The 23,861-nt window shown below is 38.1% G+C and overlaps 1 protein-coding gene across 2 annotated transcripts in view; it reads left to right on the forward strand.

Annotated features, from left to right (window-relative positions):
- Positions 1-23,861, forward strand: part of GALNT10 (polypeptide N-acetylgalactosaminyltransferase 10) — a 178,385-nt gene that overhangs the window by 101,011 nt on the left and 53,513 nt on the right. For both annotated transcript variants that reach the window (XM_020978370.2, XM_020978371.2), the window contains one exon: positions 13,189-13,355. In XM_020978370.2, coding sequence (XP_020834029.1) covers positions 13,189-13,355 — 167 coding nt within the window. The remainder of the gene's footprint in view (positions 1-13,188; positions 13,356-23,861) is intronic.

A 23,861-nucleotide genomic window follows, 5' to 3' on the forward strand; every position in this document is an offset into this window, starting at 1 on the left:
TTAAGAGCATACTGTGTGCCAGGCACCATGTAAGCCTTGAGGATAAATAGAAAGACATCCTTCTAATGGAGGAGACCACATGTACACATGTAAGTACATATGAAATAAATACAATATAATTTGGTCAGGGACTATACCATCAGCTGAGCTGCAGAGGGATGGGGGGAGGTGGTAGAAGCAGGGGTCAGGAAAGGTATTCCTGTAGACTATAGTGCTTGAGCTAAGTCTTGAAGAAAACCATGGGATCCAAGAGTTGAAGAAGAGGGATTGCATACCAGGCATGGGGGACAGCCAGTGCAAAGTCATGGAGATGGAGTGTTATGTTAGTAGAACAGTGAGTAAAACCAGTGTGGTGGTATGAAAGATTGTGAGGAGAGAAGTAAGGTATAATGAGTCGGAAAGGGTACTTATTAAAAAGGGGCAGTGACAGGGGGCTGACAGAGAGAGGGCGAAGATAACACATGATCAGACCTGTACTTCAGGAAAATCAATCAAGTTTGGCTTTGTATGAAATATTTTACACCTATGTGCCCTCACTTCTGCAAAGCAGGGAGTAGATAGATTTTCTCATCTCTTCTCTAGGGCCAAACATTTTGGTCGTTATATGATCACAGTGGAGAGGACTGCAATTTCATCCCAAGATACTGATAGAAGGAAGGAAATAAACATTTATTAAGCATTTACTACATGCCAGGCACTGTGCTAAGCACTTCACAAAAATTATCTAAATTTGATCCTCACAACAACCCTGGGAGGTAGGTGCTTTTATTATCCTCATTTTACAGTTAAGGAAACTAAGGCACAGGTTATATTAGTTGCCCAGGGTCACATGGCTAGTAAGCTTCTACAGCAGGATTTAAATTCAGGTCTTCCTGACTCCAGGCCCAGTTCTCTATCCACTGTGCCACGCGACTGCCTCTGTCACAGTTAGCTGAAGTGAAGTGCAGTACCAAGATAAAGTAGGAGAGGTGGACAAAAGAACACTGGTGCTATCAGGGACCTTACACCACAGTCTTTGAACATAGAATATTAGAGCTGGAAAGAGAAGAGACCTTAGGGATATTCAGTTCAGTCACCTCCTTTTACAGATAAGAACATTAAGGTCAAAAGGTTTAAAAAAAAGTCATAAAAGGAAAAATACCACATTCTACCATGTTAAGATTAAAGGGCATCTTATCAGTACCATTTAAACTATCCCTTCTCTGTCTGGGTTCATCACTTCTTTACCCTCATTATAAACTGGTGGACTGCCATGGACAATTTTTCCCGATGGGTGTCTGTCTCTTCATGTACCTTATTATAATTACATCTTTTTATCTGTATATGATTCTTTGGAATAATGTGTATAGCTTCCAAATTGACTAATTTTGAGGCTTACATATATTAAAATGAGTAATACTGTAAATCTCTCTATAATAATTATTAAGTAATTTCAAGTGCATTATCTCATTTGATCCTCTGCTCTGCAAGGTAAAGTTCCCAAATTTACATAGTTAGCTAACATCTGGGTCACATAATTTTTAATTGTCTCATTCCCAAACAACTAGCAAAGTTCCTTGTACATATTAGATGCTTAATAAATATTATCTGAATTCAATTGAAACCCAGTTCTTCTTACTCCAAGTTCATTCGCTGTGGCCTTAAGTTATGACCCCTGTCCTGGAGAAGCTTGTACAAAAAAGGTAACTAGTATTAAAGTGCTATAACTGGCCAAGTATTAAAGGCATCTACATATTTGCTGTTGGATGGAGCTGGTGGTTTAAGTTCATTTTAAAAATGATCCAAATACTTTAACCTGTCAGAATCCTGTTACCTGAGGACTTGCTGAGTTTACAGCCCCCAGGGAGGCAAGAACTTGGTGGTTGAAAGCCAGTTATTAACTTTGTGTATAATTGTTTTTCTCTTTTGTTTTAACCTCGTTCCTTCTGACAGCTGAAATGGTGTAAGGGAATATTTTGTTTGAAAAGCTGTTATTACCATTGTTTTAGCACCACTCAGGTCTTTAACTCTGTTGTCTCTGTGTAGTTTTCTTTTACTATGTCAGGTATAAAAGGATCTTTCCTGATCTAGGTTGTGTGTGTCCAGGATACCATGAGTCAGGTTCTTGCCAAATTAGTGACCAGGCCTATGTGCAGTTGACCAAAGGCCATTTCTCATTGGTGTCATGGTAGCCAAGCCTGGCCTTGTGAAAGAACATGAGGGTTAAGCCATAAGATTATTGACTTGGTTGTTATAAGGGACTTTATCTCTAAGAGACTTTACATAACATCTGGTCCAACTCCCTTATTTTACATATAGGAAAAATGAAGCCCAAAGAAATAAAGTGCTTTGCCCAGTGACCCAGCAAGTTAATGGCATAGATTGGAGTAGAACACAGGTCTTCTCATCCCTAGTCTAATTCTCTTTCTACCATATACCAACCATCCTCTCCATATAATCTGAGAGCTGAAAGGGTCTTAGAAATAATTTTGACCTACCCTTCCCTGAAGGACTAATCAATTCTACAATAGGTTAAATTGAGGATATTTTCTGTCTCAGACATTAAATCATAGACTATTTGATCTGGAAGGACTTCAGTTTAAACCCTTCATCTTAACATTTGAGGAGATTGATATTCACAGAGATAAAGTGACTTGCCCAGGGTTGTACAGCTAATTAATAAAAGAGTCTCTGGACTTAGTCCACTTGTGTTTTTACTACTTCATATGACTGTTTACCTGAAAGCAAAGGACCCCCTCCCAATCTCTCCTCTCTCCAATCCATGTTCCACACAACTTGCAAATTGCTACATGGCAACTTTCCCCCACCAAACCCGCTCGAAGAGCTTCGGTGGCTCCCTGGTACCTCTAGAATAAAACAGGCACTTCTTTTTTGTTTTTGTTTTTTAATATATATATATTTTTTTCAATTAACAAAAATCTATTTACTCTCTCCAACCCCACTTTGTGGGGGGAGGGGAGGGAACCACTTGTAACAAATATGCATAGTCAAGCAAAACAAATTCTACATTGGCCATGTCCAAAAACTATATGTTTCAGTCTGCACCCTGACTCCATCACCTCTCTGTCAGAAGACAGGTAGCATATTTGATTATGGGTCTTCTGGAATTGTGGTTGGTCATTTATAATTATGGTTTGTCATTATAATATTGTTGTTATTGTATAAATTGCTCTCCTGGTTCTTCTCACTTCACTCTGCATAAGTTTATACAAGCCTTCCCAAACTGCCCCTTCATCATTTTTATGATGCAAAATATCCCATTATATTCATATACCATAATTTGTTCAGCTATTACCCAATTGATGGGTTCCCTCTTAGTTTCTAATTCTTGCCACCACAAAAAGAGTCACTATCAATATTTTTCTGCACATGATTTCTTTCTTTCTTACTCTGCTCTCTCTGCATGTAGACCTACAATTTGTAGCCCTGGGCCAAAGGGTATGCACAGTTTAGTTGTAACTTTGGAGACATAGTTCCAAGTTAATTTCCACAGTGCCTTGACTACACAGCTACCTCTGTTTGGAATTTAAAACCCTTCAAAGTCTGAGTCCAGCTTGTCTTTGCAGACTGATTATCTGTCTCTCTCTCTCTCTCTCTCTCACACACACACACACATTCAACGTTCTGTTCCCCTTGCATGTTGTCCCATCTTCTGCCTCCACCCCTTTGTACAGACTGATCTCCCATGCCTCTAGTATTCTCCCTCCTTGATTTTGCCTTTTGAAACTCCTAGCATCTTTCAAACTCTATTCAAATGCCACCTCTTTAAAGTGGCATTTCCTGATGCCCCTAGTTGTTAGTGCCCCTTTTTCTACCCTGAAATTGCTTTCTATATTGTACAGAGGTAGCATGGCAGACTTCATAGAGATCTGGCCTTGAAGTCAGAAAGACCTGGGTTCAAGTCCTGCCTCTGACTCATACAAGTTCTATGATGAGCAAGAAATTTAATGTCTCAGTGCTCTAAGCAGCTCTCTAAGACTATAAGGTGCAGAGAAGGTGCCAACCTGCATTGGTAGAGGAAGTTTCTTTCCCTGGCTCCAATCTCTATCTCTTCTTCACCAGGATAGGACTAAGCCAATTGTTAAATTTTCATTATGAGTGTTTACACCTCATAAATTGGCAATTCCTTAAAGAACAGGGAATGGACTAATAGCTGACATGTACATATATACATATACATGTACATACACATACATTCACACAGATACATATTCATGAGATGGAAAATAGGATAAGTCCAAGGCCTTGTTCTACACTATGCCCTTTGTCTGAATTTGAAGTCATCTTTAATTCTTCAGTTGAATTAGATAAGCAGTTTATTTAGTCTACAGTTGCACTGTCTACTTTCCTTAACACATTATTTGATTTGTGTATCTATTAGTGAACTGTGAAAGCCAGCTGTGTGTGGTGAGCGCAGTAGCACTCTGCTGTGTAATTGCTATATTGTATTTTACTGTGTGGCCTCCAGGCAATTTATTTATTACAACTCTCCTTGCTTCAATAAAGCCTCCTTAGAAATCGTATAGAAAGCAAGATCTTTGAGGATGGCTAGATGTCTAGAATCTTTCTTGGCTGAAAACCCAACTAAATTAAAGGGAGAGACATTTTATAAGAGTTGCTTTCATTTACTCACTAAGTCAGGCTTAATGGAGCTGGAGAAAATCCCAGGAAAGGGCAACTAAACTGATTCTACTAGACGCTTCTTCAATCTTTGAATAGTTCCATGTGGGCGGGTGTACTCCTACCAGTGCAGACTCCAAGCTCTCCACACTTTCTTATCCTGTATGGTGGTGCTTGTTTGTGGTCTTCCAAGAATTCTTTATAAAGAATCTGTCCAAGGTACTGAAAATTTTTCTCTAGTTATTTCATGCATATCAGTAAAACACTCCATCCAAGTACTGGCTCAGCATTGACTATGAAGCCTTATTATGGTATGGAAGTCATCCTGAATTCTCTAAGGGTGTTTCCATAGAACACAATGGCAGGCTCTAGTGTGCTGGAGAGAGGCTTCAAGTACGGTCCCAGTAATATAGACTATGCCTGCTTTGCACATCCACAACTCTAACCAGAAATTGAAATGCCTGTCCCCAGTAGTCTAGACTACACTAGACATAAATAAATAAATAAGTGGATAAATGAATGAGTATATAAATAAGTAAAGGATAATGTGATGATATGTATACATCTGCTTTATATCCACGTGAGTCCCTGCCTTGTGTTTCTATTCTGACACATGAAGCAGCATATGTGAGGTCCGTCCAAGATCTAACCAGCTTTGCCTAGTACTTTAGACTGATCACAAGTGGCTTATTCCCTCCAATTCCATTTTACAACTACACCAGTCTAGGATAAGAAAATCCTATTTAGGAGCAGCTAGGTGGCACAGTGGCTAAAGCTCTGGCCTTGGAGTCAGGAGGACCTGAGTTCAAATCCAGCCTCAGGCATATAAAACTTGCTATCTGTGTGACCCTGGTCAAGTCACTTAACCCCAATTGCCTCAACAAAAAAAAAGAAAGAAAATCCCATTTACCTATGAATATATCAGAAATAAGCTAGAAACAAATGCACACTAAGAATAGTAAAATTTCTTTGAAACTTTAATAATTGTTTTGTCATTTTTGTCAATGTTGCTACCTTCTTTCCACCTCTGGAAAAAGGGTTCTTAAAATGGGGTGTGTGCACTTAATTTTAAAAAATATATTTTAATAACTGCATTTCAATGTAATTGGTTTCTTTTGTAATTCTGTATATTTTATTCTATCTATTTTATAAACATTATTCTAGGAAAGGGTCCACAGGTGTTACCAGAGTGTCAGAAGGGTCAGTGGTACAAAAACATATTAAGATGCCCTGGACTAGATAATCTCAAGTATCCTTTATAGCCTTAACATTCTATGGCATCCTAACGAAAAGGCAGGGCTGAGGGACTACAAGATCTTTGAAAGCCAACCTGGACCTGAAGAATATTTTTTTCTTCTTTCTAAGAGTTTGACTTAGTGTTTCTTAGCCTTAATCGTGTTTCTGTGTCACTGTGTCACTCAGCAGCAGAGTAGTTCTCCTTGCACCCATCCCTAAGCTTAGAGTTGTTAATAATTGTAATCATTTATATCATGCTGTGTTTGCAGTTGTAAAGGGTTTTGTGTCTGTCGCCTAATTTTGTTCTCACAACAGCCCTGTGCAGTCATTTTTACAAGTGTTATGCCTGTTTTCCATTTGAGCCTGCTGTTGATGAGCTCTTCCTAAAGCAGATACCATCTGTTGCCAGGACTATGCTCAAAGCCTTTGCAGCTTGACAGACCCTGCCTTAGTTTGTGATCCACTGGTATAGCCTCCCTCATTGAGAACCCAGGGTCATCACCCCCATAGTGAGAGATCATAGGAAGATTTTTTTATTCACTTTCATTTTGGAATATGTCCCCCTCTCCAGTGACCCATTCCTTGTAATGAAGAAAAGAAGAAAAAAAATCAGCAAAAACTGACAACCATATCAGATATTATAGGTGATATTCCATACCCATTTTCCTCCTTCCACCTCTACAAGGAAGGGAGAGAAATGGATTTTCTCAACTCTCTAGAGTAGGATTTTGTGGAAGCCATCTAAAGAATCATGGCCACTTAGTAATAAATTCCTTAACCAAGAAAAGTACAGGATGGTTCTCAGTTTCTCTATGGGACCCCTTCTGCATCTGCATGAACTGTGGCAGAAAAGGGGATTGAGGATGCTAAGAAGTGCTTAACATTTAGATGATTCATAAATATTATTTTAACTGTTGATACTCTAAATATAAGATCCATATCCAATGAGCAGACATACTATTGGAAGAACTGAATCATAACAGTCTTGACATTCTCATAATTAAAACCAAAAGACAAAAATATGTAGCTAAATTGAAGGATGATTCACAGGCTCTCTTTAGAGAGGCAAATAAAGGAGTGGGAGGAGTATATTTTATCCTGCATCCAAAGGCAGCAAGAAACATTATTTCATGGAGTATTTAGTCACCTCATACTGCAAAGCTCATAACAAATATTTACCAAAAAAAACATGAAAATAATTTTATCTTATGTGCCAACATGCATTGTAGAGGTAGAAAGAGGTAGAAAAATTCTTCAAAGAACTCGAGGAAAAGATACATATTAAATTAACCATTACTTTGATTAGAGACTTATTGACTTAGTGGAAAGGAAACCAACCAGTTTTAGAGTCAGCAAGACCTGGGCTCAAGTTCTGCTTCTAACACATGCCTCATATGTGTCCCTCAACTTCTCAGTGTCCCAGATGACTTTCTAAGACTCTTGAGTTATGAATGAGTTGTTGATATGTACTGGTAGAGGTTATCCGCATTAGGAGTTTGCTATACCAGAGAAAAATCACACATCTAGTTTAAAAAAAAATACTTTGCTACTTAGTGACTTCAGTGTAAAGGTGCTGTAAGGGATGAAGGAGGTCAAAAATTTGTAAAGTACCCAGAAGCCTCTATACCTCATGAAAGATTTCTTCACAAGAACAATCAAAAGTGCCTAGCATGTAGTAATAATACTTAACAAATGCTTAATCCAAGAAGGCTCTGGACATAGCAAATACTCAGTAACGTTATAGAATATGAAACTGATTATGTTTTAGCAGGCAGGAATCATTTGTAATATGGAAGCCTTTACTGATCAGATTTCTGAGCACAGTCAACCCACCAACTTGTTAAAATAAACATCAGTATTAATAAAAGCTAGAATGAATAAAAATGAGAAAAAATAAAATTTTATCAATGGTGAAAATTTTGAAATGGCTGGAGAAAAAAACATCAACAACAATGATAATTTCATATAAAAATTCAACAGCATAAATCAGTTGATACAAGGGGACAAGAAGAGGCTAAAAACTTCCTTAACCAATACTTATTTGCCAAGTGATACATTACCAGCGTTGCCAAGGGCAACACTAACTTAGATTCTAGACTCATTTGTGAAACTTCAGAGGATGTTGGAAGATTATGAACAGTACCACCTTATAAAACAGCAAGGAGCAGTGGACAGAAAAATCAGCTTAAAGAGCTTGGCAAGAAACCCAGCTAAACAAAGCCATCAGAGGGCTCTTAAGAATGAAACTAGAAATATAGGCAGAAGATAAAGGATCTACCAAGGATTTTATAACAAACTCTTTTCTTCATTGAGGGCAGTGTAACCATATTTGAAATTTAACATTCCCAGACTTGCTGATAGAGAAAGTAGGAATGACTCCAAAGAGAAGAAATACAGGGAAAGCAGCTGCACCGGACCCCATATAAACCTGAGGGTTCACTGCTGGAGTTGACAGTTTTGAAGGCATTTAGGTAAAATCATTTCAAAATATATAGAGAAAGGGAAGATACCAAAGGTGGGGGAAAATGTATTGTATCTTATTACTACCAAAAGAATTTATATACTTAATATTGATATACTAAGAATATATCAATAGTTGTTCACCCATATGCCTAATTACCTAGTTATCTAAAATTTTAATGAAAATAATCTATGAATATATCAAGGACATCCTTGATAAGGGTATTAAAAGAAAACAGGCTTTTGCATGCAATATTCCACAGTAGGCCATATCTTTACCATCATACTGAAAGATGAAGAAAATTCAAGATCTCACTGTGATTATTGTTTGTTGACCATGAAAAAAATTGTAGTCAAGCAAAACACTGCCTTAAAGGCTGTCTTTCAATTAAGTATATCCCATGTAAATGTCAAAATTATACTAGGTACTTTGAAAGATATAGTAGTAAAAAGAAACTTGTTCAACCTCCCTCTCATTATTAACATGAAGTAAGGCATAAAATAAGGAGACATAGAATCACCAGAGGTATTTGCTACTGTCATGGAGAAGACCTAGGGTAGAGTCCAAGTCAAAAATGGATTCCCTATTGATGGTGAGATCCTCCAGAAGCTTCTCTCTGTGGATTATATGCAATCACATCAAGCCCCAGAGCACTACAGAACCTTCTAAGTGACATCCATAATCACTCAAAAAGAATTGGCGTAACTATCCACGTAGAAAAAATTGAGTAGTTAAAGAATGCCTATTGTCCAGTTGGGTAGACAACCTAGAGAGCTCAGCCATCAGTGTTATTGTCCTGAATAGACATTGCAAATGGACATTTAGTCTCAGAGTGGAACAAGAGGAAGGAAGGGAGGAAGCTGAATTTCCTTTGGGAAATTGCCAAGTTCTTTTAATGACCCCCAAGTTCTTCCATGAAGGAAAGGCCCATCTTTTTAATAACCAATATTCTTCCAAGATTGTATGACTGCAAATCATGGAACACTGTGGTCTCTGAAGAATTGAAGTTCGCGTGAAAAACAGTAGAAAGGTGAAACATAAGCATTAACAAGCAAGTGACACATTGAACAAGAAATGAAGCAGGGGATGTTTCAAGGGTTTGATCAAAGGGATGTGAGAAAAATATGGGAAGAAGAAGGAATAATCACAAAGAGCCATAGTGCTTCATTGGAAACTCAAATATTAAGCTCAAGGAAGACTTTCAGTAATTGGATGGACCCCTTGTGGGTGCTCATGGGAGTTCAGGGACAAGAGATACAAAAGGCAGACATAATATGAATTGAGATCTGCCTTATTAGAGAGAATACTTACATTAATGAAATTGTAGATCCATTTGATTATTGATATTTAAGGAAACTGAAGCCTCAAGAGTTTAACTGATTTACTCAAAGTCACACAGGTAACAAATAATCCACAGTGCCAGAACTAGGACCCAGGCCCTAAGTTTTCAAGCCCACTGTTCTTTCTACTACACCATGCTACTTTTCTCACTTTTACATAGAGTGTTAGTCTTTACTTTAGATAGTTAATTTAGTTAGTCATTTTTTCAGTTGATCCAAAAAACAACCCTGGGAGAGAAAAAAAATGCCCAGTATTGTCCATTTCCTATTGGAAAGTCTTTCTACAGGGCCACAATAACCCTCCCAACAAAATTTTTGTAAGGCAGTTTTTGTCTCTGTTGCTTTAAAGTGAGTACCCTTTATACCCTTGCAATAGCTTCAGGGCTAAAGAGACTATTTCTAGAACATTGACTCCAGCTTTTTGTTGGTTGAAGTCTGCTATGTTCAAGATATTCTTCCCAAAATAGGATTAGAGTTGCCAGCAAACTGAAACACCTTAATGTTTGAGCACTAAAGGAATAGGAGATAGTAGAAATATTACCAGACTGAAAGCTAGTATTGTGCTTGGTTCTAGGATACAAAGACAAAAAATGAAAGGGTCCCTGTTCTCAAGAACCTTCTGCTTGGTGGATGCAACACACACTTTAAAGTGAATACAAGATAATTTAAGGAGGGAAAAGAGCACTTGATAATAGAGAAGGGGCAGGGAATCAGAGAAGGCTTCATGGAGAGGAGAGGCAATGACTAAGCTAAGCTTTTAAGGAATGCACAGACAGAAATGAAGAGGGACCAAGTTCCAGACATGAGGGTTAGTTGGTTTGTTCAAGGATGTAGGGAATGGAATCTCAAGTTCAGAGAATAGCTATAAATCCAGTTTGGCTAGAATATAAAGTACATGAAAGGGAATAATGAAATAAATCTTGAAGAGTGAGTTGTGGCCAGATCATGAAAACATTAAATGCCAGGTTGAAGATTTTACATTTTTACCTAGTGGCAATAGAAAGCTTTTGAAGGTATTTGAGCAGAAGAGTAACATGGTCTGACCTGTACTTTGAGGATATATATAATTTTGGCAACTGTGTGAAAGATAAATTAGAGGGAAGATAGATTAGCTGGGATAGCTAGAAAGAAAAATGAGTTGGGAAGGAAGAAGACTGAATTTAAGGGGCTATTATAATAATCTAAGTAATAAATGATAAAGGTCTGTTTCTGTAGGTAAAGAAAAAGAAGCTGATAAAACAAACACCATGAAGGAAAAATTGATAGTACTTGGCAACAGGTTTTATGTAAAGGAATGTCAGGGACGATTTTACAGTTACAAACCTGTGTGGCTAGAACAAATGAAGTGCTCTTGACAGAAATAGCAAAGTTTGAAGGAGGGGGTAAGTTTAGGGAATATATGACAAGTTTGGATTTGGACGTATGGAATTTAAGAGCCAGATGGAGATGTCCAGCTGGTTGTTAGTGATGTGTAGGACTGGAGTTTAGGAGACAAATAAGGATTGGGCATATTGATTTGAGAATCATCTGCATATAAAATGATCATTCAATCCATAGAATCTGATGGCATCATGTAGAAGAAAGAGTCAGTCAGTCAGTAAACCTTTATTAAGCACGGGGGACACAAAGAAATGCAAAAGGGAGTGTAAGGGAGTACATAGAGAGAAAAGAGGTAGGACCAGGACAGAACCTTGAGTGGTAACTATTCTTAAAGGGAAGGAAATGGAGGATGAGCTAGAAAAGAAAACTGAGGCATGGTCAAACAGATGGAAGGAGAACCAGAAGAGAACAGTGTAATGAAAAACACAGAATGATGCATCCAGAAGGGGTAAAGGGGGCTCAAAAGTTGTCGAATGGAATTGAAAAGCATTTAAGTGCTGTACTAGGTGCCAAACCCTATGCTAAGTAGTGGGGATACAAACAGAAAACCAAGTCTCTGTTCTAAAGGGGCTCTCATTCTGATTGAAGGAGACAATAGAAGAAGGAAGTAGGAAACAAGCACTTATTTAGCACTGACTATGCATCAGGCACTGTGTGACCCACTTTACAAATATCTCATTTGATCATCACAACAACCCTGGGAGACAGGTGCTATTATTATCCACTTTTGACAGTTGCAGAAACTAAGGCAAACAAATGTTAGGTCACATAGCTAGTAAGTGTCTAAGGCCAGATTTTAACTCATGTTTTCCTGATTCCAGGTCAGCACTCTATTCACTGAGCCATCCTCATGTTCAGTTCTTGGCATGTGAACAAGGAGAAAGAGGATTGAGAAAAGGATATGTTAGTTATTAGAGGGAGGGTGGGGGAGGACAGAAGAGGAAAGGTTGGAGAGAGGTTGAGAGATTGAGATTCCTCTTGATAAAACTACTGATAGATAGATAGATAGATAATGAAAAATATAGTAGCTTATGGCATCACTTAGGAGAGAGAGATTCAGTCAGTCAGTAAACATTTATTAAGCACTGGGGACACAAAGAAATGCAAAAGTCAGTGTAAGAGAGTATATAGAGAGAAAAGAATAGGACCAGGACAGAGCCTTCCAATTAATTCCCTGAATTAATTTCTTTAAGTATTGACTGATTTGATCTCCTTGCTATCCAAGGGAGTCTTCTTTGAAAGTATTGATTTTGCAGTGTTCGGCTTTCCTTATAGTCCAACTCTCACAGGTATCAGATGAGCTAGGGGAAGTAAGTAGGGAGAAATAAGTATCCAGATTTACCTAAGAGACAGTGATTGATGAGACTGCACTTAAAATAGCTTGGGTATGTGGAGAGCTGGGAATGATGTTGCTAAGTAGAGAATAAGGAAAATGAGAATAGAAATTTAAAATGGGGGAGGGGAGGAACCACCAAGTAGAACTTTGAGAGCCAGCTGGTTCCTTGTATGGTGTTTCTTCCTGGTTTTGGAGGAAAGTAATCTTATCACACCTTGTCATGCAGAGGTGACTCCTTATTCGTAAGCCCCATCTTGCATCTAGAACACTTAGTTGGAAGACAAGTATATTCTAAGTCAGAAGACCTGGGTTAGAGTCCTAGCCCTGCCACTTATTAGATGTGAACTTAGGTTCTTAGAGACTCAGTTTCCCCATCTATTAAATTAAGGATAATAATACTTTGCTCCGTACAGCATGAGGTTTTTGTGAAGACCAAATAAGATAATGGATATTAAGTGCCTTATAAATCATTAAACACTACAGAATTGCCAGGCATTGTTGTTATCATTAAGTACGGTGTATTAGAGTGCCAGATCAGAGGAAATATTATTTAGAAATGAACAGGAAGACTGTACAGCCCAAGGAGACAAGATTGTGTTATTATGATATACAATTCAATGATCATTCATTAAACACTTAATATGGAAGATCTTATGTTCTGTGCTGGGAGAATACAAAGAAGAATTAGATACCCCTTGCCCTTAGGGAATTTGCAGTCTAATATACCTAAATCAGATCAGTCACTTAGTATTTTTTGGACTGAAATTGAGCTTTGTCTTTATTCTTCCCCTTCTTTTTTCCTCTCTTCTATGCAGCTGCAATAATAAACTGTACCTAGAGAAGCTCCCCAACACCAGTATTATCATCCCATTCCACAATGAAGGTTGGTCCTCTCTCCTCCGTACCGTCCACAGTGTACTAAACCGTTCTCCGCCAGAGCTGGTGGCTGAGATTGTGCTGGTCGATGACTTCAGTGACCGAGGTAGGCTATTACCTGTCTTCCTCTCTTTGCACATAAAACAAATTTAGTAAATAGTGATTGGACGAATGAAAGATGTTTTACTTTTATAAACAGTCAATAATCAATAAACATTAGATGCCTACCATGTGCCAGACATTGTGCTAAGTGTTGGGGATGCTAGGACGGGTATAAGACAGCCCCTGCCTTCAAGGAGCTCCTATTCTAACGGGGGAAGGCAATACATAGAAAGAAGCTAAAAAGTGAGAGGTAGGTTTAGGAGATGGTTACCCAGTGCAGGGGTGTGATGAAATCCTACAGCCAGGATGGGAAATAATCTGAGGAAGTGTGTTTCAAAGATGATTCTTTCTTGCAGAATGATATTAGAGGTGAAAGGAACCTCAGAGATCATCTAGTTAAGTCTACTCATTTTACAAATAAAGAAATTGAGATTCATGAGGATGAAAATCTTTTCCAAGGCTACGCTATAGTATTTAGAGCTCAAAAAAACCTTAGAGATGAATCCCTGTGTTTTACAAATGAGGACATTGAGGTCCACAGAGGTGAAGGAATGTGCCCAAGATCACATCCCCAGTAAGTAGGGAAGCTGGGATTCAAACCTACATCTTCTGACTCTAAATTCAGTACTCTCACCACAACTGCCTCCCACCTGAGTCAGAGTCAGCACTAGAATCCCTAGGTTTTCTCATTCTAAATCTAGGACTCTTTTCACTCAACCACCCCCATCTTTTATCTCTACATTATACTTTTCAAAGTATTTTCACATTGTTTTCTAGTGACCCCTTTGGAAGACCAGGGAATAAGTTGGGCTAGGAAATTATTCTGTAAAGCTTTGCTGCTTTTGAAAAGTAACATTTCTATTTTCTGTTGGAAACAAAGCAGCTGTGAGATTGTTGGTCCTTTTCTGCAACAGAAATCATGATTTCCTCTCCTGTTGTCCTTCTTACTCCTGGAAATTTTTAAATTATTCAAAACATGTGAGCTTTATTATCTGTTGCAAGGCTGTAATGTAATTGCTAAACATCACTTCAAGAGCTGTCTCTCTGGGTAAGCCGCCTCATTCAGAAACCCCAAGGCTGCTTCAAATGGAAAGTATGTCCTATTGATCCAAATATAGACCATACTTTTCCTTCAAATCTGAATTGCTTGAACCCTTAGTATGGCTTATGATCAGCATTATTTTTCAGGGTATTTTTTTCCTTTCGGAAAGATCTCATTTTAGGATTGTGACCTATATGCAGAGTCAGCCACTGTATGGATCATTTCAGCATTTGTTTATTTACTCACCATTTACTGAGAGCCTATTGTGTACAGGGTACTTTGTCAATCATTGAGAGAAATTCAGAGTTTAATTAAGACAATACCTGCTTTTATGTACCTAGTAGAGGGATAAGATGCAAGCACACAATAATACATGATAAGTGCATTAGAGAGTTGCAAAACAAAGCGTTATGTGAAATTTGAGAAAGAAGGTTTTTCACTGATGAGGTAAAGGAAGACTTCTTGGGGCAAGTGGCATTTGAGTTCAGCTTTATAAGCTGGGTAGGAATAAAAAGGTGAAATGAGAGAAAGAAGCCATTCTAGGCATAGGGAATCATGTTTATGGAGGCCTGAGAACACAGGGAACTGGGGCGGGGGGGTGGACGGTAAAGGCAGGACCAAAGAGTAATCCATTTCGGATTTGAAAATATATGAAGGGAGACTTGTATGAGATAAGACTGAAAAGTTATGGTAATGCCAGATTTATGGAAATTTGAATGCCAAGGAAGGAAGTTTAAACTATCTTTAGTAGGTGATAGGAAACCCCTGAAGCTTTTTGAGCAAAGAAGTGATAGATGAGATCTGTGCATAAGGAAAAATTTGTTGTTATTGTTGTTGTTATTCAGTAATGTTTCATTCCTCATGGCCCCATTTGAGATTTTCTTGGCAAAGATACTGGAATGGTTTGCTATTTCCTCTTCCAGATTTTACAGATGAGGAAACTGAGGCAAACAGAGTTAAGTAACTTGCTGAGGAACACAGCTAGTGTTTGAATTAAGAAGACCATTTAGAAAGTTATTACAGTAATCAACGTAGAGGTAATAAGGTCTGAACTAGAGTATTGGCTGTGTAAGCAGGAAGAAGGGTTCAGAAATGAGAGATGTTTGGGTGACATTTAGAAATGTCAGGATTTGGCAACTAATATGACAAATGTCATGAGTAAGAGTAAGGAATTGAAGATTTTGAAGGTTTTGAATCTGGGTGACTGGAAGAATGGTGATGTCTTTGAAAGAAATAGAGATGTTTGGAAAAGGGATGTCTTTAGGGGGAAAATAATGTAATGAGTTGTGCTGCAATTTGCAACCCATCCACACCTATTTATTCTACGTGACTCACCAAAAATGAAAAGGAGAAAGTGGAACTCTCACTCACCACCCTCCTAAGGAGCACCTACCATATCCAGGATATAATCTGGGGGCAGGATATGGATATGCTAGGGTCAGAGTGCAGGGTGGGGTAGTGGTAGAGATTTTACCTGCCAGCTACTGATGTTGGTGTCCCTGTCACAGTTAGGGAATAACTACCCTGATGGTCTAGTGCTTGATTAAAGAAGAGAGAGTTTGGGAGCTTGCATAGCCACAGGAGGCCAACGATAAGAGGTATCCAGACGGGGTAGTGTTGTTGACAGTGAGTGAAGGGAGTTGTAAAGTTATGTTTGAGGTAATCCCAGTTATTGACTATTATGGGAAAGGTGGGACATGACCCACCTTCCAAAGCTTAGATTGGTTGAACACTTTTGGGTCATGTTGTGGCTTTCAGGGGGCTGGTGCCCCTACTTTAGAAAAGTAAAAGAAAATAAAGAAAAAGAAAGGAGAAAGAAAGGAAGCAGGAAGTAGAATCACAAAAACTTAAAGCTGAAAGGGATTTACAGAAGGCATCTAGTACAACTCCTCCTCGGGTTGTAATACCTGCAATATCTCTGACAAGTGGTCATCCAATTTCCCTTTAAATATCTCTAGTGATAGAGTACCTAATCCTTCCTAAAATAGCACATTCCACTGTTGGACAGCTCTGATTTGTCAAAAGGTTCTTCCTTATATAAATCCCTAATAGCAACAACTGTAACTTTTACCTACTGGTCCGAGTTCTGCCCTTCTCAGCAGTTCTAATCCCTCTTCAGCATAAAATAGGCCAAGCAGGCTATTGAGTTGTTTCTAACTCAGGAAACATCTTTGTTCATTGAGTTAAACTCTGATCAGCATATAGAACTTCAAGTAGTAAAATAAATAAGAAAGAAAATAAGGCTGATATTAGGTGAAAGTAAAGAATTATTTTTTTCTTTCCTTCAAGTTTTCAAAATACAGATGTAGTGAGGAAATCAAAATCATTTGGAAATGGGATAGGGTACATAAAATGACTAGCATTTATATTGAATTTTAAGATTTACCAAGCATTTTGCACGTTATCTCATTTGATTCTCACAACAATCCTGAGAGGTAGGGGCAGTTATTATCCTCATTTAATAGATGAGAAAACCAAAGCTGTTAAAAGTGCCTTATGCAGGGTTTGAACTCAGTGTTTCCTAACTCCAGTCCAATGTTTTATCTACTGTGCCACCCAACTGCTATATCTCCATCATCCTTACTGCTACAAAGTATGCTTTCAGTTAACTTAGAAAAAGATAAGTTTACATCCTGATGCTTTCATTCAACTATAAAAAGCAGTTTATGTTATCCACAGAACATTAAATATAAAAGAATAATAGTAGGATAGTGAGTTGTCCTTGAATTATTTCTATCTGAATTTTATTGAAAAGTTGATAAAAAACACTTATGTAATAGTAACAGTAACAAAAACTTTCAAAATACAGAGACCAAGCAGAGCAGAAAAAATCAAAATACTGTCCTTGTCATCCTGACTCCCAATGGTGCTGTGCTGAAGATGTTTTTAATGATTCTACAATAGATGAGATTATACCCAATTCTTTTATTCAATTACAAAAAAGAAATAATTTTAGTCACCTGTATAATAGTCCACAGAATATTAAATAAAAAAAGTAGTATCAGATAGCAACTTCTCCCCAGATCATTTCTGCTAGAATTCCCATCAAAAAATATGGGGAGATGGATAATAATGATGATAAGATTTTGACTTCATTTCACATTCATTTCTTACTCATGTACTGCCAACAAAATAGACCCAAGGATAGCTAGAGCAGTAGAGCATTTGATGTCCACATAGAAAACTTTTCCTTAGTGAAACTTGCCACCAATACAATCATGTCAAGAATAATTGATTTTTTTAAGTGGCATTTTTCAGGGAGAGCTTAAGCCCATTATAGTTCTGCCTTGCCTTAAATCCATTATCGTCTCTCCTAAGTAGAACTAAGAGTAGACTCCAAGTTAAAAAAGGAGTTGAATAGAATATCTTGTTAATCACTTGCTGTAGTTGGTGACATGAAGATTATATATCTCTCTGAAGGAGTTCTATTAAAACAATTCCTTCAACTAATGGAATCTGCCTCCAATGATATCAAAATGTCATTTGAACTCAGTCATTGTTAAATTCTTATTGTATGCCAAGAAAGATTGGGACTGAGAATTTTAAGCTTAAATCCAGAAGTCAAATTGAAATAGTGGGCAAAGATGATATTTGCACATACATTAATCTCTCCCAGGAAAGACACATCAAAGATAATACCATCTATGAGAAATCTGTAGCTGAATATGTTCAGAAATTTTCTGATGTCCTGACATCAAAGCTCAATGAGAAGAGCACGTTTAAAGCAAGTAGCACCTATACACTACCAGTCTCAATGTACTACACTTTGGGAACTATAAAATGGACCACAGTACATCTGCTAAGTATTCTTCAAAAAACCCATACAATATTAATGAAACATGAGGTCCATCACCTCAACAACAATAGAAGTATTTCACTTCCTCACCAAAAAGGAAGAAGAGGATTGACAGACATTTTATAGAACATATGAAAAACAGGTTTAAGAACCTGCAGGAGTACTTCTTACGTAAGCATGCATTACTTCACCAAGCAATAGCAAAAACCGATAACATCTAGATATACGTGGATTAGACTAGCCAGATACAACCAAAAGTGGCTTGCCTCTGAATGGAACCTAGAAAATGGCTAAAATTCGGGAGTGGAATCAAAAGGCCTCCATGGGCAACATCCACAGGAACTCAATCAACAGTATGTCAACAAAGAAGCATTAACAAGTGGCTGAGTTCTGTTCATCTGTTTACTGAAATGGAGGGGTTTATGGTAGCAATTCAGGACCAGATCACTTCCACCAGAAGCCTGGGTTTACTGTTTAGTGCAGCTTTTGAGAATAAATGATTATTTTTTTTAAAAAAGTCAACATCTCACTGCAAATCACAAAAATTCAGTACCTACTGAATACCTAGAAAGACTCAGTCAGGTGTCCAGAATTATGTACCAGAAGCTCACCATCTTTCATAAATTAACAGATGAATAATATCCATATTACAAATAAAGACCCTACATACAGGGATGGGGAACCTGTGGCCTCGCAAGTTCCCCACCCCTGCAACATCCATAAGAGAATTTAACTAACAAACTATACAGGAAATCAGAACATTATCACAGACAGAATTATTCTTTATAATCACCCAGATGCAAACATTGACCACTCATTTTCTCAAAATTATATGGCATAGGGGCAGCAAAGTGGTGCAGTGGATAGAGCTCCGGCCTTGGAGACAGGAGGACCTGAGTTCAAATCTGGCCTCAGACACTTGACCCTTACTAGCTGTGTGACCCTGAGCAAGTCACTTAACCCCAATTCTCTCACTTTCAAAAAAAATAATTACATGGTATAGAAAGCTTTCAAAATATAGGGACTCAATAAAAGAAATCACAGTGAAGTGGGAACACGATGAGGTATACAGCTAATAGCCTAGAATGTCCTCCTCCCTCCCAGCCAGTTCAGTTTCTAATATAAGACCCAACTCAAATGCTGCCACTTCTATGAAGCTTTTCCTGATCCAACCATTGGTATTGAGTCTCTTTTGCTCTAACCTTACACAGCACTTGTTGTACCTTTCTTATTTGTGTATTATTTTGTATTGTAGTTATTTGGTTTTTTGTCTTATCCTCCTACTTGACTAAAAGCTCCATAAAGACAGAATTGTCTGATCTAAACTTCCCACCTCCTCTGGTGTATGTCCAGGTGCTCTGGAAGTGTTGTGTTCACAATACAAAGACGCTTAATGAATATTCGCTGAATTTATTATAGTTAAAAATGACAAGATGTCCATAATCCCTTTAGAACTCAAGTAGAAAGAGTGTGAACTCACTAGTACTAGGTCTAGTATATATGAGATTAAGCATTTTGGTGGCTTTTACTAAAAGATCAAAGCTTCAAGATTGTTCCTGACAGTCAAAGAATGCCTTATTTCTCAGGGTTTTACTGAATCACAGGCATTGTTCAACTTAAACAAAATCAGCCTGAAGTGTTTTACTCATTAACAGTTGGGAAGATAAGTAAACAACGTACCTTAATTTTTGGATTCAAGTCTGTAACAGTTGGTCCTGCTCCAAATGTCCAATCATTGCCACTTAATTTGGTCAAAATATGGCCTGTGTGTACCTTCCAGTGTCACTGACTCAATGCTATTATCAACTGGACGGAACAGGCCTCTAACCTGTGGGTGGCCGGAGCCAAATAGAGTAGGCTAGAGATGGGAGAGTCAAGAATCAAACAGAAGTTTAATTTCAAAGTGAGGGAAATGGCTTGCAAGCAGGACACATGTGCCAGAGCCCCACCCCTAGTGGGGAGGACCTGCTTTAGTATAGGAAGTGTGGGCATAGTATACCTATGGCTACTCAGTGAGCTGTAGCCCTGACAATGAGGGGTCACAGCAACAACGAGACAAATGTGGTTCATAGCAGGACTTCGTGACTGGAACGTGGGTATTTGTCCAAGCTTGTCTGGTGCTTGTCTGAGCTCAGAGAACATCTGGTGGTGGTCAAAGCAATACGTTAATTATATGAAACAATTCTGGGATTTTGCTGTGGCTGAAATCATCCAGAAGGTGAGCACAAAAGATTGTTGTTATGCCAAGCTCAAGGCACAGCTTGCTTGCTGGGCCTTGCCTCTGAAAAACAGGGTGTCTCCTAATATCTTGACTCTAACTTTGTGAAACTAATACTATATTACTTCAAAAGATCCATGACTTCATCCCTGTGGATGCTTCTTCCACAATTCAGATTAGAGTTTCTTTATACCATAGTATGCAACCTTTGTGAGTTGCTGTTGCCAAAAATTGAATAAACCTCTTTGAACTTTCCTATTTCTGTCCAAGATACCACCATCCTTTCAGTCTCACACGCTTGCTGTCTCTGTTTTATCCCCTCACTCTCCTTCATTCCACACATCCAGTTCCATTGTTCCTACCCCCTACAACAGTGATGTTAAACTCAAATAGAAACAGGGGCCACTAAACTGTACCTACAGATCCCTGCTGGCCATATATTGACCTAGAAAAGTACGTATTAACATTATTTCTATTCTATTGTGTTTTTATTTTGTTAACTATTTCCCAATTATATATTCTTAATCTGGGCAGCACCTAGTTGTGTGCCCATAAGCCTGCATGTTTGATACCTTTGTTCTGCAACACCTCTGTGACATATAAAAAGTTTGAGAGACATAGTTTCAGGGTAATTAATCATTTCATTAATCATGCTAATAGATAATTAATAAAAGGGGTTAGTGGCACTCTCAAATGCCAAAGGCCCCTCATGGAATCCACTCAATGCTTATATGCCTTTGGAAGAGTAGGTGTTCCTGAGGGTGTCAATCAACTATGATTGGTTAACAATTAATGAGAAGGGGGCAGCTAGGTGGCACAGTGGATAAAGCAGCGGCCCTGGAGTCAGGAGGACCTGAGTTCAAATCCAGCCTCAGACACATAACACTTACTAGCTGTGTGACTCTGGGCAAGTCACTTATAACTCCAATTGCCTAACCAAAAACAAAACAAAACAAACAATTAATGAGAAGAATTAATATTATGAAAAGTGGACCTATTCTAATGAGGGGCTGGGGGGACTTGACTCTGATCATTCTCTCAGATCATCCCCCAGCCTCAGGCATTCTAGACAAAGGATCTACCCCAATTTCCAAACCTGCCTGAGTGCAACACAAATGGGCCAGAATTCACTTTAGATTAAATACTTTGTAAGGTTTTCTAGTTGGGTGGAGTCTCCCACCCAGGATTGGAAAGCAGACACTCTGAGGATTTGGGCAATCTCATCCATCAACAATGTTGTTCAGAGACTGAACAGCCTACAAGTTACTGAAAAAATCCTGGTCCCTATTCAATAATTAATTATTAATATAAGAGAGGATCAATCATTTTTCTCACCTCTCAAATCTATCCCCTCCACACTACTTACATGACCACCACCTTTGTTACCCTCTTTCCTCTGCTGGTACTTGACAATGACTCCAAAAAGCCATGTGGCATTATGGAATGAGCCCTGGTTTTGTATTCAAAGCTGTTGGGTTGGAATCTCATCTCTGCCCCTTAACTTCCTCTGTCTCCGTGGATTCAGTTTTTTCCTCTGCAAAACAAGGAGAGTTGGATTAGATGACCTCAGAAGTCCCTTCCAACTCTGTATCTTTTATTCTGTGAACAAATTAGATTGTAACTTCCATTAAGACACAGATAGTATCTCTTTTATATTTTACCCTTTGCTGAGCATAGTGCCTTTCAAATAGTAGAAACTTAATAAACATTTCTTAGAATACATTTCTTACTAGGCTTCAATGTTGCAAACTGAATTTATGGTCCTTCCCCCAAAACCTGCTTCCCTCAGTTCAATTAAGTCATCTTTGTCAGCCAGGCTCAAAATTTTGTCACCTTTGACTTCTGTTTTCTCCCCAATCTCCTACATTTAAGAAATTGCCAAGTTTTTGTTGATTCTAGTTCTGAAATGAAATTCTCTCAAATCATTGTTGCAATTTGAATCTTACTCAGTAAACAATAAAAAGCTACTAAAGATTTTTGAGCAAGATATGGCATCAGATTCAGTCATAGTAAAGATCTAGCAGTTGTATTTGAAAAAATGAATTGCAAAAAAAATGGGATTGTAGAGACAGGAAGGGCCTATTAGGAGGCTCTTTCTGTGGTACACATAAATGATCATGAGGGCTTATTAGAGTGGTAATAATGAAAAGAGAAATTGGATGGATCCAAGAAGAGATGAGAAAGTAGAATAGCCTGATCTGATGTATTTAAATGAATATATGTAAGAGGAGATAGAGAGGGAAGAGTCCAAAATAGTGAAATGTGATAAAAGCAGGTTTAGAGGAAAAGAAATAAAGCTTGCTTTTATATATGTTGAATCTGAGTTGCTGGTGAGATGTCCATATAGATGTATCCTATAAACAGCTGGAAGTGCAGTTCAGGACTAGAGGTAGAGTTGGGAATCATCTAAATAGAAATGGTAGTTGAAGGGTGAGCATGAATAAAATCTCACTCAAACTTTAAAAGGAAGAAATTTAGAGAATGTAAAATTTCCTACGTATGATTTAACTGACTCATATAGGGCTTCCAGCCCTACCTAGTTAGCATTTCCTGATGCCATTATTACAATAATCTTCTAACTGAGAAGTAGACTTAGAAACAAGTGAACATAGTACCTCTGTGTTCAATAAACCCAAGAACACAAATCTCTAGGGGAAGTACTCAATTTATCAAGAACCGCTGGTAGAATTGGCTTAGACCAGCATCACAATAAACTCTGAATGATTGAGCAATCTTAATATCAAATCATAAGATTAGAAAGCAGTACCTTATAGATCTGTGATTGGGAGAGAATTCATAACCAAACAAGAGAGAGAGAGAGAGATCACAAAAGACAAAACAGACCATTGACTATATAAAAATCTTGCAGTACAACTAGAATAAGAAAACAAACTGTTGAACAGACAAAAAGTTAACTTAATATTTCATATAAATATATCTAATATATCCAAGATATATAGGGAATTGACACAAACACATGACTAAGAGATGTTTACCAATTGATAAGTGATTAATGGTTGTGAATTATTATTTTAAAACATTGCAGACTCTCAACAATCATTTGAAAAATGCCCAGATCACTAATAATAAGAGAAATGCAAATTAAAACAACTCTGAAGTTTCTCCATACACCAATAAAATTGACGAAGATAATAAAAGGTAGAAATAAATCTGTGTTGGGGAAATTGTTAATGTTAGAAATAGAGCTCCTTGGACCCCCTCAGCAGGGTTGGGAACCCAGGCTAGCTGCCGCAGCCCCATTGCTTTCCCAGTTGCAATGCAGAATGGAGTCTCACTCTCAATAATGAAACTAAGTCTGGAGTGAAAGAAGAATCGTTTATTATGTTTATTATGGTTCTTGCAAGAAGCAGGTGTGCCCCCTGAAGGGAGAGGCACACCACACATATAATCCTGCTCCTACCATCAGAGCTAGGATTGGTCCTAGCCCTTCCAG

The sequence above is a fragment of the Phascolarctos cinereus genome, unplaced genomic scaffold, assembly GCF_003287225.1.
Source record: "Phascolarctos cinereus isolate Bilbo 61053 unplaced genomic scaffold, phaCin_HiC Scaffold_2;HRSCAF=192, whole genome shotgun sequence".
In the NCBI taxonomy this organism is placed as follows: Eukaryota; Metazoa; Chordata; class Mammalia; order Diprotodontia; family Phascolarctidae; genus Phascolarctos; species Phascolarctos cinereus.